This window comes from Cariama cristata, unplaced genomic scaffold (assembly GCF_000690535.1).
Source record: "Cariama cristata isolate BGI_N322 unplaced genomic scaffold, ASM69053v1 scaffold10589, whole genome shotgun sequence".
Lineage (NCBI taxonomy): Eukaryota > Metazoa > Chordata > Aves > Cariamiformes > Cariamidae > Cariama > Cariama cristata.
The window spans coordinates 1394-28498 of record NW_009635242.1 but is presented as its reverse complement, the minus strand read 5'-3'; the positions used below and the strand labels follow the sequence as shown (position 1 = coordinate 28498).

The 27105-nt window shown below is 52.1% G+C and overlaps 3 protein-coding genes across 3 annotated transcripts in view; all 3 read right to left on the bottom strand.

Annotated features, from left to right (window-relative positions):
- PNPLA1 (patatin-like phospholipase domain containing 1) overlaps window positions 1-8718 on the bottom strand; it is an 11161-nt gene extending 2443 nt beyond the window's left edge. The window contains exons 1-8 of the mRNA XM_009707454.1: window positions 8392-8718; window positions 5271-5503; window positions 4104-4169; window positions 2577-2654; window positions 2150-2210; window positions 1925-2065; window positions 1510-1609; window positions 910-1020 (exon numbers count right to left, since the gene is read on the bottom strand). Of these exons, the coding sequence (XP_009705756.1) occupies window positions 910-1020; window positions 1510-1609; window positions 1925-2065; window positions 2150-2210; window positions 2577-2654; window positions 4104-4169; window positions 5271-5503; window positions 8392-8593 (992 nt within the window). The 5' untranslated portion in view covers window positions 8594-8718. The remainder of the gene's footprint in view (window positions 1-909; window positions 1021-1509; window positions 1610-1924; window positions 2066-2149; window positions 2211-2576; window positions 2655-4103; window positions 4170-5270; window positions 5504-8391) is intronic.
- Window positions 8719-10267: 1549 nt separating this feature from the next.
- Window positions 10268-16782, bottom strand: LOC104167250 (apoptosis facilitator Bcl-2-like protein 14). The gene is made up of 5 exons (XM_009707453.1): window positions 16065-16782; window positions 15216-15353; window positions 14912-14973; window positions 14371-14634; window positions 10268-10327 (listed from the first exon to the last, which is right to left on the bottom strand). The coding sequence occupies exons 1-5, from the start codon at window positions 16780-16782 to the stop codon at window positions 10268-10270; spliced, it is 1242 nt and encodes a 413-aa protein (XP_009705755.1).
- A 6353-nt stretch (window positions 16783-23135) lies between these two features.
- Window positions 23136-26821, bottom strand: ETV7 (ets variant 7; the record flags this gene model as incomplete). The annotated part of the gene is made up of 6 exons (XM_009707451.1): window positions 23136-23247; window positions 23897-23997; window positions 24353-24495; window positions 25863-25970; window positions 26248-26412; window positions 26704-26821. Coding segments are annotated over 6 exons (747 nt in total), but the record flags the coding sequence as incomplete, so codon positions are not given.
- Between the last annotated feature and the right edge of the window lie 284 nt (window positions 26822-27105).

The following is a 27105-nucleotide window of genomic DNA, read 5'->3' as shown; positions in this document are numbered from 1 at the left end:
GGAACTGGCAGCTGGGCTGTACGTGCATGCAAGTGAAGGTGCCCAGTCTCCCCTGGGCAGATGCGGTTTGGGGGCAGATGCAGCACCGCGGTGCTTTTCCGTTGCCATCATGTTAAAGCAGATCAAGCCTAGGAAGGGAAACCGTGGCAGCAGCACTGGAAACCAAGTCAGCTGGTTTCCCCAAGTGGGGGGAAAAAAAAAAAATAAAAAAAAAAAAAAATCTATAAAAAGCCAGCAGCCGTGCTGCTGTGTGAAATGAGCTCCGGCGTCACCCACCGCTTCCTTGGGCAGCAGAGCTGTATGGCCTCGGAGACCCCAGGGCCCATCCAGGATGGTTACCTAAGGGAACAAGGTGGCATTTAGTTGAGCCACGGTCGATGAACCAACAGGAACAAGTAGCCCCAGGGATGTTTGATACTGAAGGGCTTTTTCATAGCTGAGGAATTACGTAGCTGCCTGCAGCATGAAATCATTCTGTGCAAGTCTCTTCACCGGCTGCACATGAAGTAACTTGCATGCAGGTTTTAGGGAAGTATGGCTTAAAAGCTATCTGTGTGACAAGTTAAATGCCTTGAATCCTTTCGAGTTTAGTGCCAAAATGTCTTTCAGGGTCTTGGTGAACATGCCTGGTGTCTTGCTAGGACAGAGCCCAGCAGATAAATGCTCTGGTACAAGAACGAGTTGCTGTAGGGAAGCGATGCTAAGCTTGTTCACAACTCCTTTGAGATGTCACTAAATAAATAATATAATGGGTGAAAAAAAATAGCTGCTTTTAATGTGCGGTACCCCAGATTTGGGGGTTTTGGCCACACTTAGCATCAGTGACTCATGGGTGAAGTCCCCTGGGGTTTCCTTGCCTTGTACCCTGCTTTCCCTCCGCTGAGGGTTTGCATCCCCTGAGCACCTCACCTCCTGGCCACGGCTCTCTCAGGCAAACCAGGCACCATGGTTTGGAGGAGCTTCTGGAACCCTTTTACGATGGAGCTGATACCTTCCAGCAGCCCCCACAGCTTCTTCAGCCTGCAAAACCAAAATAAACAGGCCACATTTAATGACCGGTAAACACAGCAAAAGGCGGAGAGTGTTAATGGTAAATGCACGCTCTAATACTCTTTTTCATAACCAAGCAATCCTATGGTGCTCCTGTGAACCGTACCCACTCTCCCTGAGAGCTTGCCTTCAGGGAATACCAAATCCTCCTGCAGAGCAAGGGGATGCCGCTGAATGGTTATGCAGAGATGTGCACCAGCTTGCCCTGGCCCGTAGAAAAGGAGGGACTGGCCACCAGCCCACGCTGCCCCGGGGGCTTCCCCATGTATTTCCCATGGAGCTGCCATCGGAAGGATGCTACAGCCCATTGTGCACCCCGACGCTGGGCTCGCAGGGATGTCTGCGTGCCTCCTGCTAATCTTGCACCACCTCCCTTCAGCTGTCTCACCGCCGCTGAAGGCACAACCACTGGTTTCTGTATCACTCTCAGCTTCGCTGCCTCTATCAAGATGTTCTTACCCCTTCCTGATGAAAGCTGGCAGCCTGTATGGCTGCAAGAGGACCTTTGACAGTGGATCCTGCAGTCCAGTCACCTGCTCCTTCCTCCACAGAGCCAAGCCTGTGCCCATGAATGACAACACAGAAGCAAATAAAGACAAGTAATTAGAAATAAGCCAATAAAGGCAATCATTCCTCTTGTCCAGCAATTCTTGCTGAATCTCAGCCTGTAGGTGCTGAAGCCCAGGCCAGAATCCAGCTTGAGCCCCTCTTACAAAGCCTCTTTGCGAACGGCTACTGCAGATCTAGAAATATTTACTATAACAAATAACTCAGTGATGTCTTAAATATAATACTGCTCCTCTCAAAGACTGCAGCAGCCCTCCGTGGCCCCAGCCACCCCCGAACCCCACGATCAGTACCCCAAATCCTCTACCTGGCAGGAAGCAAGGAGTCAGGCACTGCGGTACCCTTTTGCACAGACCGCTGCACGTCCTGCTGGATTGTGCAAAATCGTTCTTCCCGCACATGCTGCCGAAGCGAAAATTGCCATCGAAGTAGTTAAAGCCAAAGGCATCTGCGAGACACAGAAAGAAAGGGATGACGTCTGCATGCGCATCACCCTTCTAGGCTGTTCTTTTAATCTTGGGGTAACACTTACTGTTCCTGTACAGGAAAAGGGCAGTGTCCTGGTACCCTTGGGAGAAGATGTCATTCAAGACCTGCAAGGAGAAACACTTGAGGTCACTAAAGAGCCCTCCATCCAGGCACTGGCAGGATCTATCCAAGGCTGTTTGACCGTGGAGGGTTGGGATGGTCCATTTGGGAAGGCAGCAAGCACAGGTTGGCTTCCAACCACCAAAGCACTGGACCTTTGCAGGTTGTCAAACCGAGGTGGACCTCATCGCAGGTTGGCCACCCATCAGCAGTGCCCATCAAAAAAAGCACTGCAGAAGCACTGGCTACTGCCTCCTCCCCTTGAAATCTGATTAATTAATGATGGAAATTGAGCTGAACCTTAAAGCTTGGGAACAAGGGTCCAGCGTTAATTTGCTTTAACCAAAACGAAGCTGGGAAGAAAATCTTACCATGGTGCTAGGCGGAAAGAGAGCGTAGCTAATCCTGCAGAGGTTTTCTATCGAGATCTGAATGCTGCCGTTGAAGATCTGGAAACAATAGAAGATAGCGGGACAATCCCGCGGACAGATATCGAGCTCTCCCGTGAATGGGGACACGGTGATCACGGCTTCCTCCAAGCTGGAAACAGGCTGCAGGCCGGTGAATCCTCCATCAACGTATCGCTGAAGGAGAGGAGCAGAGGGAGAGTTTGCTTTCAGGATTGCTACGGCGTGCCCGAGGGCAGCGTCACCGAGAGGAAAGCCAGCAGCTGCAAAGGCAACGTCTCTGGCTGCAACCCAGTCCCAGCCTGTCCTCTCTTCCCGCTTGCAACAGCTCCTCTTCCCACCCTTTCCTCTTTATCCTGGCCTTTGCCAGCTCCTTGTGCTTCCCTGCCTACGGCAGCCAGCCGGCTCCTCAACCAGGTGCTGTAATCCACAGCAGTTATTAAAATAGAAATACAATTATTTTAATTCAGAAAGCTTTGTAAAGTTGTTTTGGCAGTCCTTAGCCAATTGAAACATCACTGAATTGTGCAAATGTGCAAATTTCAAATCAAGCAGTAGGGCACCCGCATTTAATGATTGCCTGCAAATCCCTGGAGGATTACTCACTGGGCAAGGAAAATGTCATTTGCTGTACTCCAAAAGGAATCGGACTTTACCACCCACCTCAGTGGGGTTTGGGGTTGCAAGGACTGCAGCGGACTGAATTAAAATGCTCTTGAAATAACAGTGCAGGGGAGCCTCACGCAGCAACGCTGCCGAGCTCTGGGTCCTGCAAACTTTATGCACTTTGTGGGCAAACCCTGCAGTCCGGGGTAAGCTGGAGATCTGGCCCAGCCAAGGACTAAGTAGGCTCAATCAGTGCAGACCAACAAGAGTCACGGAAAGATCCTAGCTCTGTCCCAGCTGCAAATCTGGTGTCGTGGCTTTGTGGGCTTTGACACACAAGCGGGTCACGATGCATCGGCTGCTCTGTGGTCCATCTGCACGCGCTTCACCACCACCTCCTTCAGTGAGGGTTAGCAAAAAGCCAACCTAAATCTGTTGGCTTCACTGTGGTGTTTCACGAGAGTACGAATACGCAAGTAGCTGGGGAAGGATCCTCCCGTGAACTTTTGATATTTCAGCCATGCAAGTCTGCACCTGAGCTAATGGAGACATCTGCACTGCAGACAGATCTTGGCCACAATAACTGGATGGTGTGTCAAAGTCCTGGGTGTGGGCATCCTCCCATCTCACTTTGGAGATCTGCAAGGCAAGACCTAGTCATCCAGGCTCTGTCCGTAGGCAAAGCAGGAGAGGGCTCTTCACATGGCAATTCCACCCAGCTATAATCTTTGGATGGGAAGAAGAACGAGCTAAGAGGCTTTATCATCCTCCATTAACTAAAGAAGAAGCCTAGACATATATATCCCTCTCTGCTCAAGGGAATGTAAAGTTCAAACCCAAGAACATACTGCTGGGAGCGTATGTTTTGTTGGAAATGTCACTCACCACACCTCGGTAGGAGGGAGGGATGAATCCACAGTAGATAGGAAGAAAGCAGCTGCAGAGGAGAGCCTGGGGGAGGAGAGGGATTGCAGAAGTAAATGTTCTGTCAAAGTTCTCCTGGACAAAAGCTGTCAACTGGGTGCCTGCAAATTCAGGTTTGACAAATTGTCTGGAGCCAGACTGTCAGTACCACCTGGACTTTGCACTTGACTGTGTCAAGAAGAAAGGTGTCAAGAAGGAGAAAGCATCTAATTTCAATAAAGTTGAAACACTTCTCTTGAGAGGAGCATAGCGCTTCATTTTTTATTTTTATAGCTGCCAGCTGTATTAGAGTCGTATATCTATACATCACTGTCCAAACACTGCCCTTTGATGGTGGCAAGGTGAAGCCTTGGGGTCATTTTTCATATTTGTGGGGTTTGGAACAAAACCAAGACATCCTCACGATGCATTTTCATTCTCCTGGGATTTGTCAATGATGAAGCCACTGCTGGGCCGTTTGCAACTATTTCTCACCAATCTCATCAGCTGGGAATGAGCATCCTGGGCTCCTGGGTTGACCTAGGCTGACCACAGGATGAACTCCAACATCTCCATGGACTTGCCATCCTCTACTGTCTGCCTGGGACAAGCAAGCCCATGACATCATGGTCAGTTCTGTTAGAGTTTTATCCCGGGATTCTTTCCCCAGCAGCGGATTTACTGGTTTTTCAGCAGGTTGTTGTTTGGCAGCACTTGTTGTTTGCTTGTTGCTTTGTCCAGCTCTTTCCTCCCGGGAAAGTGCTGAGGCAAAGAGGGAAATTACTGCCCACGGGACTTGGTCGAGAAGAGACCTGCCCAGAAAGCTGAGAGGTCATGTTAGCATTAACACAACTCTTTGCAAAGAGTCATGAGCACTTATTAGAGCTGCCCAACATGCTGGCGTCAGCTTTCTGAGGCTGGAAACAAACCTTCTGCTTTTTTAGCATGATTTGTTCCTGGATGGCTCTGTGCCTAACCACATCTTGCTCCTTCCCTCCAAGCCTGATGGAGCTCCCTGTGGTGGGACCACAGCTCTGGCAGAGCTTCCTGACACTGAAACAGTGCAGTTCAAGTCCTCAATGCTTAGGTACCTCCACGCCAAGGAGTAGGTAGAGATCTTCCTATGGCACCAGAGGAAGGTCCCTTTACCTGAATAAGCTCCTCCTTCGAGCTGAACTCCGAGGCCATGACGTTTTGGCCATCCGCCACCCGTGTCAGCGAGATGTGGAGCCGTCCCGAAGCCAGCTGGTAGGAGTCCTCTGGGAGCATCCGCTGCAAAACAGTCTTGATATTGGCCAACAAGCTGCACTTGGGGGAGAGAGGGCCCAGGATGGTTTTCCTGACTTCCTTTGCCATGGCAAAGAAAAATTCCTTTAGGTCATCTGACACAGAGCCGGAGGAAAAAAAAACAGAGAGAAAATCAATATCCTTGCTGCCCTAACAGTTATATTTTTAATCTTATTTTTAACACATGCCACAAATAAAGACTCTTGCAGCTCTGTGTACAACCCCGGGGTGGTACTGCTGTAATGGGGGATATGGTGATGGGGCAGAAAAGGGGAGATCACCCCCATGATGTCCTCAAAGGACAATGTATTGCTGAGTGCAACCCCACCGTGGAAATCCCCGTCTGGACCGGAGACGGGTGCTCCAGGTGTGCTTGGCCAGGGATTAGCGAGAGGCTCCAAAGAGCCCCGGGAAGGGGGACGCAGGTGCAGAGACCCAGCTATCGGTGCCAATGTGACTTGCACAGCACGTTCCTGCCTTCCACCTCCGATTTTGCACATGGGCAGCCCCAGGCTTCACGGAGGAGCTGGGAAGGCTCAAAGGTGAGGATGAGGGGCAGACCCCCATCTCCTCTGCTTAGGGCTTTCCTGCAAGCCAGACACCCTGGCTCAACGGTGCTGGGACTCCTCGCTCAACTGAGCATCCCTGGTGACCTCCCAGCCGGTGTTAAGAGTCATTACACGCATCTGCACATCCCAGGAGCTGGATTAAAGGAGCAGAGCTGCGGAGCCCTGGCTGAGGGCTCGGAAGACACCGGGTTTTAAAGGCTGCGTAGTGATGGGGGGGAAAAGGGGTGCAGCAAACCCTGTGGTCAGCCTGATCCCAGGGAGGGAGCTTGGTCCCTTTGCTGAATGGGGAGCTCATTTAGGGGAATACCCCACCTTGGGTGGTTAAATTCTTACAGCAAAAAGTTTATCTGGCTCCCTGGTTCTGCAAAGAGCCATCCGTGCGCCCAGACAGGCACCAGCACAAAGCCAGAGGCTTGCCTTAGCCCGACGGCTTTGTAGGGGCAAAGGTTTCTGGACTGTCTCATGAGATTGCTTTAAAAGCGCGGACGGACAGACGGATTAGATGGAGTGTCCCGAAGGCAACTGGAGCAGCATAGGTATTAAGAGGGGTTATAAATGTTTGAGCGGATGTTCAGGCCATGTGGTGTGATGATTAATGCTTGGTGGGTTCACGCAGGGTCCTCAGGGATGTCGAAAGAGCTGGAGACACCCCAGGCAAGTGGTGCACCCACCGGGCACTGTCTGGCTCCTCTGTGTCCTGGAAATGGGGGGAAACCTGGAAAAACTGCCCACAAGCCACTGGGTAGGAGATGAGAGTCAACCCCAGGTTTGGGGGCTCTGGCTCTGGATGGGGCTTTGATTCAGGGCGAGCGAGGGGTGACCCTGATGTGCAATGCCGTGACTGTCCCTGCCTGCACCAGCTTGCTGGTGACAAGCATGTGCCCAGGAGGTGACCTGCGGGGTGGCAGAGGACAGCCTGGCTCAGAGAGCCCAGAGCTCCTCACCCAGCCCGGGTCAGGGCAGGCGCCGGGTACACGACCGCAGCCACTCCATGGGACACCCCATCAGGAGTCAAACACACCTTTAACCTTCCTTTTGCCCCAATCCTCCCCAATGTGAAGTTGACAGAGTTTGTGCCGCCTTCATTTTCCTTATTAGAAACCCAAGCAGAGTCATCACTACCCAAAAGGTCTTTTCTTCCCCTGGGGAAGAGGTTTTGGGCACAAGATCATCTCAACACCTCTAAATGGATGGTGCCTACCACCCCCAGTGAAGCAGCCCCCCATTTCAGTGCTGATGCCCACAGCAAGAGCAGTTACCAAACTGATTTATCCCTGCTGGAGAGCTCCAGCTCCATCCAATTACAGGAGCATGAGGAATCAGAGAGGAAAGTTTTGGGGCCCTTGCTGATTTGTAGAGGAGTTCATCCCCATATAGGCAGAAAGGTTCATTTCTGCTTTGTCTAAATATATTTGCCAAAGTTTTGAATTCTTTTTAGCTCCAGCGGACTGGCTCTAGCATCCACCAGAGGTTTCAGGAACTGCATGTTTCCTCCCTGCTTCTTCCGTCATTGTTCGGACCCTAAAACCCCTGCTCCTCCTAAATGTCCCCATTGCTCGAAACGGGGCTTGGATCAGCCTTCGAAGACTTAAGTCTTGTGTACACTTGTTTACACATGGACACTAATTGAAAATATGTGAGGATGTGATTATTAAAAGTGGATTAACTGCTCTGAATTAATTCTACACATAGATGTTCTTATTTATAAGGGAGGGGGGCGGTTTCCACATTGTCTAAAGAGGTTCAGAGTAAAACCCCTTTTGCAGCCGAAAGAGAAACCCCAGCCCCGGGCTGGGGCTGGGACTGCTGCCCTTGAGTTTTGCCAAGGGGAAAGATGCTCCACTCTCTGGAAAAGGGAATCGCGGCACATCTTCCCTTGTGCTGGGAAGGTTGAGTGGGATAACCCAAAGCAACATGCAAACAGGGCTGTCAGCTCTGTAGATACCTATGTGACTGCCACTCGTATCCCCTTCTAGCTAAGGATGCCAAGGGACCCAATCCATAGGGGACAAGGGGGCTTTACGTGGGTGCATCCGCCCACCGCGGCCGCGTAGACTTGCTTTGGGACACATCTCAGCGCTCCTTAGACCTCGTAGCAGAAGAGAAGGAGAACTGCTTCAGGAAAATGAGCCAGTAAAATGCAGGTAGGTCCAGATTTACCCATGCGGTATCTACGGGAGCATCTGAGATAACATTGAGACAGTAATAACCGTCTCTTTCAGCTTACACCACCCGAAGTTACTCCAGGGTGGCTGCCAAAAGTAGCAACATCTGCAGATTTCTTTTATGCCTTGTGAGTGATATGAGTTACAGCAGTATTGCATCCCCACCCGTGCTTTAAGGCATTAGCTCCTCTATTCCTATTTTGAAATAAAAAAGCTATAGTAAGGAAATCTAGGCAACAATTATCTTACCGAGGCTGATGCCACACACCACGGCGGCGGCGATGAGTGAGCCGGCGGACGACCCATAGACCTTGCATGCAGACTTGAGGAGTTCGGGAGCCAGCTCCAGGAGGGACTGCACCACCCCAACCTGGTACAGGGCAAGAAAGCCACTGCCTGAAAAGGAGAGCGAGAAAGGGGTGCTCGAACCCCGGAGATCCTCCTCAGCCATCTCGAGATCAAATTGGCGTATCCGGCTCGATGTCTCGGGTTGTCCTTTTTCACCAGGTGAACCTCAAGCTCTCTTCTCCTCTGCTTTCTCCAAGCTCATCTCTGGCTGCAGAGGAGTCCAGAAGATGGATTTTCTACCTCCTTTTATGACAGCTCCCCGAGGCGGTTCGATTCACAAGCTATTTTAATTGCTGCCTGTGCTAAAAACAGAAATTTTCCCCTGATGAAAACAGCCCTTGTAATCCTCAACCCCAGCCAGCTCCGATGCTCAGGGCTGAATGAAGGCTCCCCTTTTATACCAAGGGATCTGAAGTGCCCCGGGAGCCCTCCCGGCGATGGGCCTCACATTGTTGTGCCCGTCACACTTGGAAACATCCATGCAAAATTTCTTCTTTGCTTCATGCTTCCTTCATCAAGGGTGTTTTCCTAAATAGGATTCTCCGTCAATCCCGGCTTAGGCACAGCTCAGTGCTGAGTGAGTAAAGGCTTGTATAAGACACTTAAAGCCAGAGGGTGTTACACAAGGGGTGGATGCAGGGCGTTACGTTGGGTTAGGTTTGGAAATATTGCTTATATTTGCTCCCTAATGGAAGAGTTTTGTCTTGCCTGACTCTTGGACATCCTTTGCGAGGCAAAACCGGGGAGCCAGATTTGCTTTTCTCTTCCCCCTCCTCCAGCACTGTGCTCCATAAGGCCCCAGACGGATGCCGGCAGCAGCACCGTGTGCCCCAAAACTGGCGTTACTGAACCAAAATCAAACTGCCTTTGGGCTGCCTTCATTGCCTGGCTGATAGTTAAAAACCTAGGGAGAAATTCAGTAGATTTCTAGTGCCTTTTCAGCCTTAATAACCTAATGCTGCTGCCAACATGCAGAATAAAAATTGCCATTTTAAACAGATGTATTTATTAAATATTACTAAATACTGTGTTGCTTATCTTGTCCAAATATACACAGCGTGCACGCTAGATAATGAACGTTACGTATGTTACATTCCAGGTTGTGTATGTATACGTTATATGGGCTTGTGTATAATGAAGGAGTGAGACCTCGTTCCCCATGTTGGTGCACCAGCCTGGCCAGGACACAACAAGAAAACAAAGGATGGTCCCAGCATCCTGATACAACCTTTGCAATGCTGTTTCACCCCAAATTTTCATACCTTTTTCCTTGGCCTCTCCAGCCATCACTGGGTCCCCACGACAAGAGTCATGACCGGTGCGATACCTGGGGGCAGAGACCCCCACCTCAATGTGCAAAATATCCCTGGGTCGAAGTTTGGCTGGTAGGTGCCCATCAGCAGGTGAACATTGCCTGCAAATCCTCCCTCCCGAAAATAAATGTCACTTGGCATGGCCAAGGCTGTCTTCAACGGCTGCTTCTTGGACGACAGGACAAGCAGGAGCAAGTTGTCAGCTCAAAGATATATTGAAAAGTTGTCTGGATTATCCTGGAGGTGAACAACTGCCTGAATTGGGGCATTTGCGTGTGACCACGTCCTGCTGTAGATACTCAGCCTTACTGGATTTGGTCTTCTCCTTTCTTGTCTTCCCAGTGTTTGATGTTGTTTTTACATTATCCCCTCGTCGGGCAAGTCTCCCACATGTTCCAGCCTTTCTACCAGTTCCAACCTTTGTACCAACCTTCTGGTGATATCTGAGCTTTGATCCATGTGAGTCATGCCACTGTCTCCTCTAGCCCTCGTTTAAAGGATGTTCTTCCAGCACTGGCAAGCATCTGCGGATAGAAGAAGGGCAAAAAGTTATCATCTGTCACTGTGGCTGATCCAAACACGCAGGTACATCAAAGGTGCATGAGTGTTTGCACGCCCAAAGAAATTGTTTCCATGTTCTCGGTGTATTAATTGTGCCAACTATGTGCATCAGGTCCCCGGGGAACTCAACAGGCACTGCGTGGGAGAGGCATAGGAAGCTCTCGCTTCGCTCAGCACTTGCACGTCCTCGGTCAAGCCCAGCCCCAGCTGCCAAATTTTGGGAAAGGTATAAACAATCCTGTAAGACCTGTGGGAACACATTCCTCTGCCCAGTGCACAGCACGAGGCTGCTTTCCTCGTAGGAGTTGGACTTGCTACAAGATGTGGTGCTCCGGGAGCATCTTGTGAGCGCAAACCCCGACCAAGCTGAGCCGGGAGATGTTCTTCCCCCAGGCTTTCCTTCAGGCATCTCGTAATAGTTTCTTGCCTTGCAGCTGCCATAAAGTAACGTATTAAATGGGATTTTCCCTTTCCCAGAGCCAGATGATGAAGGATGGTGCAGTGGCCGCGAAGAGAAGACGAGTAGCTCCGTGGGGAGGTGCACGGTGAATGCAAGAAGGTCCCAAACAAGGGGAAAGCCCAGCAGAGCGCCCAGCCCCAGGAGAGGGGCAGGGGAGGCGAGGCAGGGTGGGCGAGAGGACGAGTGTCCATGCAGAGGAGACATCTGGCCTGGCAAGGGGAGCACAGGACCCCGAAAGTTGACAGCTCAGACCCGTGAGGAATTCAGATACCCTGGGCTCCCCTTGGGATCCTCAAAATGCAAGAGGAGCTGGGATTTGGGGACACACCTTGGGGGTCTGCTGGTTGAGGGGCTGCACAGCCACATTACAGCGTTTCCCACCAAGTGCCCTGTCCTGCAATGAATCATGGGGGGCTGCTCAAGGCGTGGGGGTGGAGGATGCAAAATGTGCCCTGCACCCTCACCTGCTGCAAACACCGAGGCCCAGGGACAGCATCCCGGGGGACAGCATCCTCCCTGGCCCGATGCCACGCTCCCGTGAGATGAAACCTTGTCATCATCCTCTTAGTGACAGCGAATTTTGCATTAATTGGCTCATTAAGTGCCAGGCTGATTTTCTAAGTCACCCTCCCCCACCTGGCACTCAACAAAGCAGGATTAGCGAGGACTAACGACTTCGGAGATGCAAGATCCCAGAAGCAGCCTGAGATGCTTCCAGGAGAAGACCCCCTTGGCTCACATGGAGCACCGGGCGGGCAGGGGGCTGTGCGGGGCGTGGGGCTGTCCAGGCAGGATCAGTGCCCAGATGGCCGGTGTCCGTGATCCTAGGGATTTTCAGGCGAGGCGATTGTCTTAGCTGTTTGAAGCCACAGCGGGGTGTTTAGGGGAGGATGAAGGTAATACCAAGAGTTGGAAACCGATCAAAACCCTGGGACTAATAACTTGCCCTTCTTTAATACCTTCTTAATATCTACAGCGGCCACAGGCAATCAAGGTCTCAATTTTATAACCAAGAGATAAAGCCAAGATGCTGGAGTCGCTCACAAGAAGGGACCTGGGCTCCGGGAGCCGTCAGCCCTGGGGTGCTGCACTAATGGCAGGCCTTGCTGCTCGCTGCACTAATGGCAGCTCTGGCTGCTCCCCACCTCATCCCACCGTGCCGGGCTGGAGCAGCATCCCTACTTTGGGTTGGGTTATTTGGGACCAGGAGCCCCTTGTGCAAGGAGCTGTGCAGGTTTTGCTCCTTGTTTCCCCAGCACCGCTGTCCCGATGGGTGGGAAAAGGTCCAGCAACCAGAGAAGGAGGATATTTGGTTCAGCCATGGTATCAGGAAAAGTGCAGGAGAAGGAAATGGGAGAGATGAGTTGTTTTTTCTCACTGGTGTTTTGCCTGGCAGGCACGTCCCGTGTGCCAAGGGAAGGTGATAGCTTCCCGCAAGGCAGGGAGGAAACAAAACCCGGTTCTGCTCCATGCAAATCCCAACCCGCACCTGGCACCACATGAGCTCAGATACAAAACAAATAGGGGCGTTGCGTGATCTTCCCAGCAGGTCCCCACCATGTCCCCCATACCAGCTCACCCTGCCCCGCTCACAGCCCCCCGGACGGGGGACGGGAACTTTGCGATGGTTTGCAAACAGGCGAGAGCAGTTTCGGTTTCTCTTGCAGTAAAAGTCTCCTGGCTTGGTTCCCGGCTAAAAGGAAGGACGGTGCTGGTGCTGTGCTCATTGCTGGCATCGCCAGGCAGGACCCAGGAGCGGGATTTGATGTTTTTCACAGTCCCAATTACCCTGGGCTAAATTAGACGGGGCCCCTGCAAGGCATCCCCCTCCTTGGGGCTTTGCGGCAGCCGGTGATTGAACCCTCTGCGTCTCTCTCAAACGTTTCCTTAAAGGCTTCGCAAACGGGGATGTTGGTCTGCGTGGGGAAGGGCTGTTCCTTCCTGCGAGGGCTCTGCTTCCCCATTTTGTTTGACTTAACGTTTTCAAAAAGGACCGAAAAGATCAGATCCTCCAGGAGAGGAGGTGCTGGGCAGACGTGGGCTATCACTGGTGGCCCACAGGCGACCGTCACCCCGTGCATGGCACTGACCCAGACCCACAGCTTGGTTTGCCACCATCACCACCTTCAACCCATTCAATCATCCCACCTCTTGCAGACCGCAAACCCCAAAATTTTGTCCCCTTCACCCCAGGCTGGGTCCAACCCTGGCAAGGGAGATGCTCCCGCTGGTGCCACCACCCTGAGTGCTGGCAATCGCCCCCGACCCCCAGCTGCCTTAATCCATGGCCCTGCTTAGGGGTCTGGGCAAAGATTAGGCGAAGATTCCCAGCGATTAGGGTTTAATCGCTTTGACATTTCACATCTTCTTAGACCTCGTAGGTGAGACCCCGGCAGCCGTAAATCCCCTCGGTCCTCGAGGGAGCGACAGCGAGGGCAGCTCCTGCGCCACTTGGGAACCAGCTTTACCCAGTTCTTGGTGTCAGATCAAGCTGCTTTGGCTAATAAATCTGCTTCTGCTGGAAAGGGAACAGCTATAAATAGTAAAAAACGGCAGGACCGCACCGCGTATCTGCTGTAAGACTCCCGCTGTGCCGCTTTGCATCTGGCTTGAAAGGAGCAGCCCACAACAGCTGTAGGAAAGCAAACTTTATTCCATGTGTAACAGCCGTACACATCACCCATTAGACAAGGCTGGTTATCATTTAGGGACCAATTTATTTGAATTTTAGGGTTTTTATGTTGAATTGGACGCAGAAGCTACAAAAATTCTGTTGTACATTCACAGGTACGTATAGAAAAGCAGGTAAATAAATAGACATACACGAACACAAACAAACCATGAGGTTCAACACGTGCACTTGGTGAGAGCTAAAATACAAATACAGGGTGAAATTTGGGCTTTGCCTGACTTCCAGATTCTTTGCCCCCAGCCAGGTGGGTTTTGAGCATTTCATGCTGCTGTGGCTATTGTTGTGGTGTTCCTTAGAGGATTTTAAATCCGTAGCTTGGAAAATCACCCCATATCCAGGTCACCAACAGGGACTGTCCCCCCATCAGTAAATCCACATCCTTGGGTTCCAGGGACCACAGGCCCTTCGGAGCAGCCGATATCAGTCCGGGCTCTCGCAATTGTCTGTGCTGAACACTTCTCTGTTCTGCTGAGACAGAAGGAAACACTCGTGAGGTCCCTTCCCAAGCTAAGCTGGTGCTATTGGTCTTCTAGATGGCTTTAGGAGGAAATTCTTCCCCAGGAAAGCTGCGGTTACACCAGGTTGCAGCAATGCCCGTGCACTGCGGGGCATCTCCCGGCTGCATCTCCCCAGGCAAAGCAAGTCTACTCCTTGTGTTTGCATGGCCCATGCTGATGCTGGAGGAAGGCAAAGGCAGATCAAAGAGCATGGGGCAAGATCCAGCACCTGGTTACCCCCCCAGTGTAAGCCAGCATGACTGCTACGCACCCAGGTCTGTCAATCACCCTAAAATTATCTGACTTGCCCTAACTTGCAGCTGGAAACTCAGCCCCAGACTCGGTCCTCCTCCCTACCTGGAGAATTTTGCTGTAGGGCAAGGGTACAAACGAATCTTCCAGGTAACGGGTGCCAAAGCCCATGATCCTATTCACTGCCTGGTTGCAGATGCCGGCCACCTTGGCGGTGAGATGGACTGCGAAGGCAAACTGGATCTCTTGGGGGTTGACGTCGGGTCTGCTGGCCGTCATTTCCCTGTGGACGTAGGCATCGGCCAAGTTCTTGAAGGAGCTGTAGGACATGTCTCTGAAGAACATCCGTAGCTGCGCGTCTTTCTTCACCTGGTTAAGAAGCAAGAGAACACATGTTATGAGCAAATAACTCGATGTGTCATCCTTGTGTTGATGCCTTCACTCCACGCTAGGATTGCGGTTGAGGGAGGACAGACAGGCAGCCACGATCACGCCCAGCTGGGGAATTAAAAGATGCCATTTCCTTGATTTTACTGAGCGTTCCCCTGCACTAGGGAAATCGATGGTGTTGCTGCATTTTACAGCTGTACAGAGCTTGGCTCAAATTCCCTTGACCCCCTCCAGCTCACCACAGCTCTCCTCTCACCTGCCTGTCCAGCTCATCTCCTGCACTCTGGAGCAGGGCCACGATTCTCCTGATGGCTTCATCTGCAGAGAGAGATCTCACGTTACCTCCAGCCCTTTCTCCAAGCCTTACACCAAGATGCTCTGTTTAATCCCCAGGAAAAATTCTCTGAGCAACGTTTATCCACCTCCATCTCTCCAAAACCCATTTCAGCCTATTGCCAAGTGCCTTGTTATCCTCAGCCAGCAAAAACATCCTCCTGCCTTTGAGTTCCTCTCTCCCCAACAATGTGCCAACAATGAAGAGCTTGCAAGGCAACACTCACCAACGCCGTCGGTGCCAGCCGGCCGTGGTGGTTCCCCACGTCCACGTGTTCTGCTCCCCTGGCTCTCGCTGCCCTGCACGATCAGCCCGATCTCCTCCGAGACTCGTGCGTAGTAACCGTCGGGCTGCTCCGCGTCTGCTGGAGGCAAAACCACATATTCAGAAGTGAGGATTATTTTTTTTGTTGGCCATTGATTGAAAGGGAAAAGAAGCCGCAGCAGTGACTGCATCCACGTGGTGCTTGTGCCCACCCTGGATTAGTGCACACCGCTGGTGAACGATGCGGTTGCGCTCTCTGAACCGTAACCGGCTGCGACTTGGCCTGAATCCGCCAAAGCATCACCGAAATCCCCTCACCAGCTTCTCGGCAGGGGAAGGGCTGGGGTGGAGATGGGGGTGTCCCGCGGGCTCTGCCTGCTGTGCCGGCTGCCCGCACCCTTCCCCGCAGCAAATCAAAAGCAGCTTAACGTTCGCCCTTGAGTGGCTTGAGACTTAATCTCAGGTCTCGAATGCAGGTTTAAATTAAACCACCATTTCCCTTGTTTGCCAGAGGAGGAAAACCTGTGCTTGGGTGGTTACTGCTGAGCAGCTGGCTTGGGGTAATTTGCTACGCTCACAAGTTGGAGCAATGACGTGAGCTCAACGCGTGGGCAGATTGACCCTTTCCTGGGGCAGCAGGTTGAGACTGCAGTCCCCAAAACCTATCCCAAATCACAAAAAGCACCTGGAGGGTGATGCTTAGGTTAGAAACCAGCACTAAACACCTTTGGGCTTTCCCAAAAGAAGCCCAAAGGTCCCGTTGGCAGTAGGGTTGGTTTAGGGTCGGGATTAGGGGTGGTGGGGGTCCCACCTGGCATGGCCGGCGCCTGGACGTGCCGCAGGGGAAGGCAGCTGGGTCGCTTGGCCCTTGCCCCGGCTACCATCTCTCCCCGCTCCTCCTCCCCGTGCTTCTTGAAGGAGAAAACCCTCTTGAGGCTGGGTCTCCTCTTCGGGGCTCTGCCCAGCGGCGGGGACGTGCTCAAGTCCCCTCTGGGTCTTCTAGCCCCTTCTGATTTGGAGCTGTGAGGAGCTTTGGCATCTTTCTCCTTTGTTTTTTGCCCTGCGCTTTCCTTCTGGTCCTCAGGGCTCTTCTTGAAGAGGAAATTTAAGAAACTTTTGAACCAGCTGCGTTGGGTTTTGCCCTGGGAAGAGTGTTTTGTGCTTTTCCTCTTGGGATCCAGCTCCTCTTTAGGGATGTCCCTGGGAGCTTTGCTGTCATCATCCAGAGCCTCATCCAGGTCCGGTGCTTTGGGTTCCTCCTCCTGGTCCTTCTTGGGGCTGAGTTTGGCACACGAATACTTGCAGAACTCACTTTTCGACCGTTGCAGCCCACCTGCCTTCCTCCCTCGCCCTCCGGCTCTCTCCTGAAGCGTTTTTTTGGCCGCCAGCGAGTTTTCACAGCAGCTCAGCGAGCGCCTGACGTAGATCTCCAGCACTTTCTTGGCCCCTTGCCTGTCCAGTGAGAGGATCTTGCCCAACGCCTGCCTCTCCGTGTCCCACTGAGGCTTCTCCACAGCCAAAGCCCGCATGTTGCTGCAGAAAAAAAACATTTTCAACCTGATTTTTCCTTTCCCCAGGACACTGCGCAGTCAGGTTGGGCATGATGGCAATCACCCCCGTTTTGGCACCCAAGGGTGCTTTGGGTGTCCCGAGACTGTTTATGTTCCCAGTTAATGATCAACCCCTTTTATAGTTGTTATCTGAGCGTTCCTTACGCGGATTGCACATGCGAGGTTTTACGATGGGCTATAGACACCGCTGATAAAGGAAGCGAAACTGCACGGAGGGAGGACATGAGCTGGGCACATCTCAGAGGGTTTAATCCAGCAAGGGTATCATCCAGATACCATGGTGCTGTGTCTTCCTATTGCAACGTGTTCCCATATTACGATGGAAAACTACACACCAGGAACACCATCCCCCCCGATAAATCGCACAACCCAGATTTTTTAGTATCTCCTGTTAAAGTATTGGCTGCTAAAACCAAAACAAAACAAAATGAAATATTGCCCAGCAAGGCTGGGTGCTTCCAGCCCTTGGAGAGGCCAAGGGAAACGTGGGCTCTTGCAAAAGTCCTCAATCACTGCCAATATTGGCCAAGCACCTTGCGATGACGCAGCCCCTCTGTGAGCTCTCACCAGCGTAGGGCTGTGAACGGAGCTCGGAGCACCCAGCCTCTGCCTTTCCCATCACCCTTTTTCTCTACATTTACAAGCAAATTTAAACAGAAGATGCTGCTATTGGAAAAACCAGAGAGCTGTGTCTGTGCCTCGTGCTGGCTCGACTTCCAAAACCAATGTCACCCTTCAGAGAACCAAACCCAGACCAGACTTTCTCCACCACTAAACAGCACCTGGGAAGCCAACACCAAAATCCGGCACGCTCGGCTGTACAAAGCGCCCTGGAGCCGGGCATCAGCCTCCGCTCAGTCTAGATGAGCATCATCACAACGCACAAGCACACCCACCCATCCACTCCCCCCCATCTTGTTCTTTTTTTGGATCAAGAAGGCAAATTTCCTTCATCTAAGCCAACACCAAAGCCACCCGAAGCCAACCCAAAGTTGAATAAATCATGCAACTAGATTTAATCACAGCAAAGCAACAACCCCCATCCTACTTCGATTGATTCGAGTACATCGGCCTCATCATTCTTTATTTCCTCTTTTGGTATTTACCTTTCCATCAGTGTTTCTGCCTTTCTGGACATATGTCAAGACAAGCTCCTCGGCCACGGGCACTAAGGGTTGTCGGGCTCTCCTGGGAGGTGCCTTTTTTATACCCGGCTGAGTTAAGTCCTATTTTTAGCAGCCATTCAGGTAGGAGAGCAGCCAACACTTCCGCCTGGGATCCCCGCTATCACCTCCCTCGTGGTGGAAAACCAGTGAGCGTGAGTTTCGCTGGAGGAGAAAACAATTTCCTTATGACAGATAGCAGCAAAACAGCATAAAAATCACCTGTCACCTGTTGTAAGTGCTGGCCTTTGGAACCAGCTACATAAGCCAGCTGTTTGACGTTTGGTTTTGGCTTGGTTTTGGGTTTTTTTCAATGGGTGTGATGCTATGTATGGGCTTTTCCGAGTTGTTTTCGTAAGGAGAAGTTGTAGCTTTCTCAGATAAATGAGGTTTCAATTCAGCAAGCAGATTGCCCTGCTCGCATCCCAGGAGCTTCCAGGAAAGGGGATGCTGGGGGCTGTTGTGGGACCGCAGACACTGGGGCACGGTGCTAGCAGGTTGTTGCCTAACACTGAGCATGGCTGGGCTGCAACATCTTTGAAACCCACCCTGGGGTCCTTCAGACACCCTAAAACATGAAACAGGACCGCCTTCATGACCCAAACCCTTTGCAGTCCCATTGCTCCCACCCAGCCTTGCCCAGGGGCAGAGCATCCCCCAGGGCTGAACTTGCACGACAGACCGACACATCCCAACATCTACAATTTTGTAGATGGGCTAACCAAATCTTTAACCCTGGGCTAAACAAATCTTCTTACACCTTGCTTACACCGAGGGACCATTTGGCCCCACAGCCATCCCCTTGCACCCCTGTGCCTGTTGCACCTTCCCGCAGGCTCCTGCCCACCATCCTCATTGCAGTTTTGCCATCTGATGGCAATATTTCGCACTGCACCTCGCCAGGACGGTGCTGGACGCGGATGCATTTGCCGGGTACCACCTGCCAGGATGCAGGCTTTGGAAAACCCCCGGGAAAGATTTCCACCTGAGCACTGCTGCATTTCTTCTCGTTTTCAGCTGGGATGATGTGCTGCCCAGGTCCCTCCCAGATAAAAATGGTCTTTTTTGATAATGGGTGCAGCTTTTTCCAGGATTATTTTCTCTCTGTTTATACAAACTTTCGGTGTCATAATTTCCTATAATTGGGAGAGATCCAGTCCGTTTCCCTCAGTTTCTCCTGAGCCTACACTGATGAATCAGAGTCTGGTATTGATTAGGAATTGCCTGGCTTTGTTTTTCAGCATCCCCATCTACTTCTGATAAATAATTAAACCATCCGTGAGGAGCTCCGTGCTGCTAAGTAGCACATGACCACATCCTTTCATAAGCGGGTCGATTCCAGTGGGTGAGAAGGAGTTTCACAATCAATGTTGTTGGTTTTTTTTTCCCCTCTGTAACATCCATAAAACTAAAAGCCACATCCACTCTGGTGACAGGGCACAGTTTGGGCATCTCCGGTTTGGAGATTTTGCTACCGGAGATCATTCAAGGCTGAGTCCAAACACCGTCCCTGCTCATGGAGGACTTGTCATGATTAAACTGGGAATCAGTGTTGACTTACGGCTCCTTGCAGGCTTTGTAGTAGCATTTCTGGACACAGCCTGAAGATGAGATACCCAAAGTGACTCCAGGAAAAATCTTGGCCTGGATTGTGATTCTGGATCCAGACCTTTATCCAAATTCAGATCCCTTCTGGGATCTGGGACATGCTTAAACCTAGCGGGAGAGAGGCGCAAGAAAGAGATGTTTGCAAGAGACCTGAGATAAACTAAAAGCCCATTACCAGTTGGGGGAAGAGATCTGGATCCAAATCTGTCCGCTTTTCTCATCAATACTGGGAGAGAATGAGGAAGCTGGCTAGAAATGTGGTCATGTGGAAGGAGCACACGACGCCAAAGTTGGTATCTTCAGGCCAGCAACATTGGAGGGAAAAGCAGAACTAAAAGCATGGGGATGCAGGAGGGGATAAGTGGCTTATTGACAGGAACTTGCTCCAAAAAATGAAAAAAAACCAAGGGAAAGGTGTTCCCCGCACAGAGCTACGAGGTGCGGAGGGTTACGATGGGCTCAGGAGAAGGCAGGAGTCAGATTGCCCAAATTTCTTGGGAACAAGACAGACAAGCCACCGGCTGAGGTTGGAGATCAGGAAAAGCCTCCTCTGCAGGAGGGTGGGACAACCTCAAGTGGGTGTCCAGAGGGACTGGGGATCACCGTTCTTGGAGGTCTTCAAGATTTGGCTATCCAAAGCCCCAGCCAACCCAACTGGGTGTTGGAGGCAGTTGTGTTTTCAGTGGACCACAAAGGTCCCTTCAAGCCAACGCCAGCCACCTGGACACAAAAACATCTGCAGTTTCCAATCTGAACTGCAACGGGGGTGCTGAGGGCAGCCACTGCTCCCCGCGCCGGCCGTGGTTTCAACAGATGGCACAGCCAACACGTGGCCTCGGTGGAAACCTCTCAGCCCAGTTGTGCGGTGCCTGTGATCCAAGAGGGTGGTGGGTACCAGCCCGCAAAGCAAATCCTCTTTTCCTCCAGCTCTGGCACTGATTTTAGCTGGTTCCCTCAGCAGACGAGCAGTGGGAGACAGCAACAGGCGTGCACGGGCGTTTGCATTTGCCGTCATGCAACACCCTGCCCCAAACACCACCAGAACCGGGGCTGCTGAAGCATGGATGATGACCTTCAGGGAATGAAGCACCTGCAAACCTTCAGGAAAGCCCACATGGGGCACCCGCCTACGTGCCACCACCCCTGGACTTCAGCCATGGCAAAAGTCACCGACTGCTGCGTGCTCTCCGTCCTCACGCACCCACGCCAAACACCCCGGCGTGAGCGGCGGTTACTCGGCTGTTTACCGAAAGGGATGGGTCCTCGTTCCAGGAAAGCAGCAGGTTTACAGCCCTTCTGCCTCTGTTTACCACAGAGAAGAGATACACATCACTCCGGGAAGGACACGGAATCTTCCTGAGAGCATGGAAAGAGCTCATCATTGCAGCCCATCCTTGCAAAGGTGCCCTTTCGTTTTCACTCTCTGAGATCCCTCCCGAGCCGCAGCGGCAGGGCCCAAGGAGACTTGAGTGCTTTTGGCAGCTTCCCAACCAGGAGAGGAAATCCCCGTCCAAGTCCAGCGGGATCCTTCGTCGTCGCAGGAAAAACAGGTGAGGAGAGGGCATCTCGCACGCTCCCTGCGAGCACGGCACAAGCACCGCGTCACCGACTGTCACCGGCTCCAACAAAACAAACTACACAGGCTGGAGAAGTGATGAGATGCTCAGGAGCCATCAGGGCTGTTTCCAGCAGCACGAAAGCTGGAGGAACGTCTTGTTAGGAGAAGGTCAGGAAAAATGCACCCGTGGGTGTGTATCGCAAGAGCGGCACAGGGCCAGGATGGGAGAGCTGCCAAGGAAGGAGGGCTGCTTTCCCACCAAAGCTGTCCCTCAGGGCTGGCCAGGACTTATGCTGACTCTCTGCTGGATTTCACCCCAAGAAAGATCTGGCTTTAGTCTTCCCTGGGACAAAAAGCACCCTTTGTTGAAGGAAGGATGAGGTCTGGGTGCTTCACTGCACCTTCCTGGTAGGGTGCATCCCCAGGCTGCAGCTTGGCTGGGTGCTGGGTAGCCTCCAGCCCCCTCTCCTAGCAGAGATTTTGACCTCCCTTCCTAGCTAGGACCTCCCAAAGGCTGTGACACCATGCTCATTTACCCCACCAGAGCTTCTCATTTCCTTCTCTTCCACCGCTTGACTTGTCCAGGCTCCAGTTAATGCGTGTAAAGTAGTTTTGGAGGAGCAACACCAGTTACAGCAAAAGGGACTGTAGTTTCAGGTTGGCAACAACGAGTTTTGGTGGAAACCTCAGTCACCAACCCTTGCCAAAGTTTTTCCACAGGACTGACACAGTTCCCAGACCCATTCATAGCGTTGCTGCCCCAAAAATGGTGCCGCTACAGTTCTGAGACAGCAGCTTGGGCTTGGGAAAGGGTCCAGAGCAAAGATATGAGGCAGCAGGATCATTTCTGCAGTGGTGCAAAACCCAGGTTGGAAGGAACTCACCTTTTCCGATCATCAGCCACGAAACATGACGCTGCTTCACGACCTGCGTCTGTGCTTGTCCACGTAGCCACAAAGCACCATGTGGTTGCCCTGCCTTCACCCATCAGCTGCTGAGCACCTTGGGCTGTTGCACTCTGGTTTAGGGGCTGCCAAGCTTGGGGATGAGATCTGGGTGCCCACAGGAACTGGTTTTAAACGAGGAAGGTTTGGATTTCCCAGTTTCAGACCCTCAACCAGCGAGAAGTGGCACTTTCAACCTTACACAGTCACAGGATTTTATTATTTCTGAAGTGAAACACACACACACATTGTTCCCTCCAGGTCACCAACAGCACCTGGGGTTGCAGGTATTCCTCCTTCAGACTCAAAGCAAACATCCACAGGTCTGATGAGTATGGTCCTATTCACTACTGGCTTTGTTTCTTCTCACATTATTTACTCAGCTAATTACAAAAAGCATTACGTGGAGGGAAAGGAGTTAAAATGAGACCCAGCTTAGGGCATCTGTGCAGCCTGGAGCTCCATATCCAGGCAGATATTTCAGCACACTTCCATCCTTAATCACAGGAGCAACCCCACAGGAGACGGGGAGATCACAGTGTACAGCATATCTGCAATGTAAACCTGTCCTGGAAACAGGGAAATGGCTCAGACTCAGAGCAGGGTGTTCACACTTGGGGCCACTGCTTGCTGCAAAAGCACTGGGGTAGATGCTCGACCCAGAGCACCTGCTGCGGTGCTCTCTGCTCAGCACATCTCACTGAGAACAGAGCTGTCTTTACCGGCAGGTTTGAACCTTAAAAGACAAGCATCAATATTTACGGAGCAAAAATATCACGCTCCCTCCCTGAGGACAGAAGAGAAGCAAGCAGAAGACCAACCCACACATTCACCTGCGTTTTCAGGGCTGGGGAACAGTTTCTGGGTGCGTTTTGCTAATGAAGCCCTAGAGATAGCACAGCTTTGGCTCAAGGCAGGTTTTGAAATCCAGAACCAGCTCTGTGGCCTTCTGTCCAGGAGACACAAGAGACATCGGCACTTCCCAGCACAGCCCAAGTCTGTCCGCGATGCACTGCAAGTGCCACCTCCAAAGACTTCCTATGGTGAAACCTCCAGGAGGTCTTCTTTCAAATCTTCATGGTCCTCGCTTTCCAGTTGCTCCAGTTTGCTGGATTTCTCATGGACGATCTCCCCAGGAGTCTTCAAAAACCTGCAATAAATTTTTTAAACGGCTTTAAGGGCATGTCCAAACCCAGCCCCAAACCAGGCTGTAAATGCTGGAGCCCTTGCCCTCAGCAGCCAAGCTCTGGAGCTCACCAGGTGGTAGGTGCCATCCCTGGGCTTTGCTGAGGGTCCCAGCTCTTGCTTTGCACCTGGGATGCACCAAGCCTGGCGAGATAAAGCTCAGCGCTCATCGGCCCAGAGCTGGCATTTTAAATCCAAACTAGTCCCAGGGAAGCAACCAGCACTGAAAACAGGAGGCTCCTGACTTGTCCACCTCCAGACAGAGGAAGGGGTGGAAATTTCAGACCTGGTGTCACCGAGGATCAGGAGGGACCTGTCCAGCTTGGGTGGGCTCAGGGACCTTTCCTCCGGCACCAGCTGGCCCCCATGCAGGATTGCGGAGGGATGCTGGCCCTGGGGCAGGTTGCTGGCCCCCAGCCCTGGGAAGTCCGTGGGATGGGACCCAGCTCCTGGCTTGCACAGGACAGAGCCTGGACATAAACCCACTAGGTGTTGTGTTTGCAAGGGATGATATTGCTGGATGAAGCAGCTGCCAACATCTGGAGCCCACTGCATTCCCATGCCCCATCTGCACTCTCCCAGGCAGCTCATTTCTCTGATTTCCTCCTCCTCACCTGAACAACAGCTTCTGCCCCGGCTCCTTTTTGATGATGTTGAGTTTGTAGTAATGTCTGAGCGCTCGTGACATCTTCTCGTATGTCATGTTCACCCGGTTCTGGAAGGAGAAAAGAACTGGGAGGGCTGAATAAGAGCAAGCACCAACACCTGGTTTGAGTCTGTCTGCAGCAGGACCATATGTGGGACATTTGAGGTGGTTCTTGGGCATTGCAAGCTGCAGTGGGGGTCTCTAATCCAGACTTGCTTCTGGGTCCACAGCCATCACAGCTTGCTTTCTGGGGAATGAGAAGCCTCTCTCTTTAATCACCAGGAGGCTGGCATCTCTCATTAGCCCTGCGGCCAACTTTGTCTCACCCTTCTCAGTCCCTGTGCCATCAGCTCTGGGGAACAGAGGAGACGAAGGCGACATGCAGAAGCCCAGGAACAACAGATTTGATCTCAACTGCAGTTACCTTGTGGTTCCCCCAGAGCTGGGCAAGTCCATTTGGGTTAACGACCCGGAAAACTTTGGCTTCCTTATCTTCCCACTTGATGTAAGGCTCATAGCGGCTGTCGGAGAGGAGCTGGTAGACGTAATCCCACAGCAACCTGCAGTCTGAGCGATGGTGGAGAATAAACAGTCACAGAGCTCCCACTGAGGCATCCAGGCTCCAGTGAGGGTCAATCCGCAACAGGATTGCACGTGTTAGCAATGGCAATAAGTATAAGCAGAGCTCAGAGTTCACGCACAGCACTTATATTGCTTGATCTCAAAACACTAGCAGGAACTACAACTTTTCAGGTGGGGAAACTGAGGCAGGGAAGCACAGACTGATGCAAGGAATAAATAGAAGGGAGACAGATAGGCAGACAGGACAAAGCACAATCTCCTTCCCCCAAGGAATCAGGCTATAAATTTACATTTACCTGCAATTTTCCCATCCACTGGGGCCGACAAGGTTGTAGGAAAAGAGCAGACGGCATTTGCCCTGCAGCTGCCCTCCAAGCTGTGATGGGAGAGGTTCAGCGGCTCCGCATAGATGCGGGATGCAGGCTGTTCTGCACAACCCAGGCAGGAGGAAACAGCAACTGGGGCAGCCTCAGCACTACAGCCTGTCCCTGGGGAGAGAAAAAAAAAAAAAAGATAAAACCAACCCTGGGGTGCACTGTGGCAGGTGGGGAGGGACAGCCCAGGTTGGTTATCAGCCTAGACCCAGCTCAGCCACAGGAAGCAAGTGCCAAGGAAAGCCTGGGATAATCCTAAGGCAGGAGCAGTAGAAGGTCCAGGGGGGTTCAAGGAGATGCCAAGGAGGGTGAGAGAGAGAAGAAAAGCTGGAATAGGAGAATGCACCAGAAGTACAGGCACTCTCTTATAAAGTGTCACAGGGGCTCAGGATGCTCATCACCCTACCCCTGAGCCAGCAGAAGAGCTCAGGAAGGCACTTCCAGCTCTACCTCAAGGCAAAGCCAGCCCCTGACACCAACCCACCCTGACTCCATGTCCCATTCTGCCCCCCCAAACTCACCAATAAGCCTCCCTGGCCTTGACTAGCCTCACCTGGGGCCTCTCCCCAACCCACCCATTGGCCCAGAAGCTCTATTTAAGCCCAGCCCTGGCCCCTCAGCCCTTCCCCAGCTGTGCTGCAGGAGGACCAGCCTTCAGCCAGGGCTGTCCCTCTGCCTGGCTATTGACCCTCCCTGATCCAGATCAGAATTCCTGGTGTAGCCATAGCTTTGCCTGGTCATCATGGACCCACCTGGTGCCACCTAGGCCTGATTCTGCCCAAACCTGCTTCATCACTACAAAGTTCCTCAATGACCTGGGCTTTGTTGGACTTGGCTGCCACCTCCAGGACTGTCCTGCTTGCCGTGCTCAGATAGTGTGGGATGGGTTCAACTGGCTGAGCTTCAAACCCTAGATATGTGCAACTCGCTGTAGCTGAGGGCAGGCTTTGCTTGGACAGCTGCCAATCTCCATCATACCTTCCTCTGTGCCTCTGGCTTCCCTGAAAGGTGAGTTGAGCAAAGGGCTGCACACCAGAGCTCTTCTTTGAGTCTTAATGTACTGGAGTATTTCATATAACACGTCACCTACAGGGAAGGAAAGGCTGCTCAGATGGTTTGGTATTATAGTAGAGACTCTCTCAGTTGATGCTGTTGCTTAGATTTCTGTGCTACAGAGTAAGAGGTTATTCCCCATCTCAAAGCATTTGCAGTCCAGGTGGACTAAAGGAAGGAAAAGGGTTGTCCTTATCTCCAGCACTCAACTGGCCAGAGCTTTAGCTGGACCCATCCAGCCCCTCTCAGCAGACCACAGCTTGTGCTGTACTTGGATGGTCCTCAGAAAACCCCTTGCGCTCGGTCTAACCTGAGCTCGGAGCTCGGTATCTGAAGTCATCCTTGGTGAGGATGCACAGGGCTTTGCCGTTCATTTCGAACTTGCTGTCATCGGTTTGCCGAAGGGAATACTCTTTCTCAGCCCATCTTAGCCAGTGGATCACGTCGTCCTTGCTCCACAGGGAGGGCTGGATTCCTGAAACCAGGGGCAGCCTCTGAAACAACTCAGTCTCCATCTTCAAAACTGCTGAGGGGCAGGATGGGATACCGGTCTTCTCCATCGCCAGACTTTCCCTCTATATTAAGCACTCGCAGGTCAAAAAAACACCCCCAAGAGAGAAAATTAACCCCGATGACTGGTCCGTCTTGTCCCCCCTTGGCAGCAGGGAATGGTCCCTGGGTGGGATACCATGGCTGTACCCACCACATCCCACCCTATGGGAACTCTGTTTTTTAAGCGGCGTTGGCCCGCTCGACATCTACTCACTCAGTCTGCCTGGAAGCTTGAAGATCTCCCCCTCGCTGGTGGGTGTGCATCTGGCCTGGGATGGGGGTGGTAACAAAGCTGTGACAACGGGGCTGGAAGAGCTGACAGCCACTTTACCCTGGGGAAAAGAGATCAAACGCATCACTGCGGGAAAATTCCCAGTTTTGGTCCTGCCTTTGCTTTGGAGATGCCTCCGGCACAGTAAACACTACTCAAATAGTTTCTAACTGGTTTCTCATAGCAGCGTGATCTGCTGTCTACTCCTCCCCGCTGGTTCTAGGTCCTGTACCAGCCCCAGGATGAATCTCTGGTTGCCCAAGGCTGCATTAGCAGCCAGAGATCCGCCCTCTCTTTCTCCAGCTCTTTAGCAAGAGTTACTTGGCCTCCTCCAGGCTCTAGAGG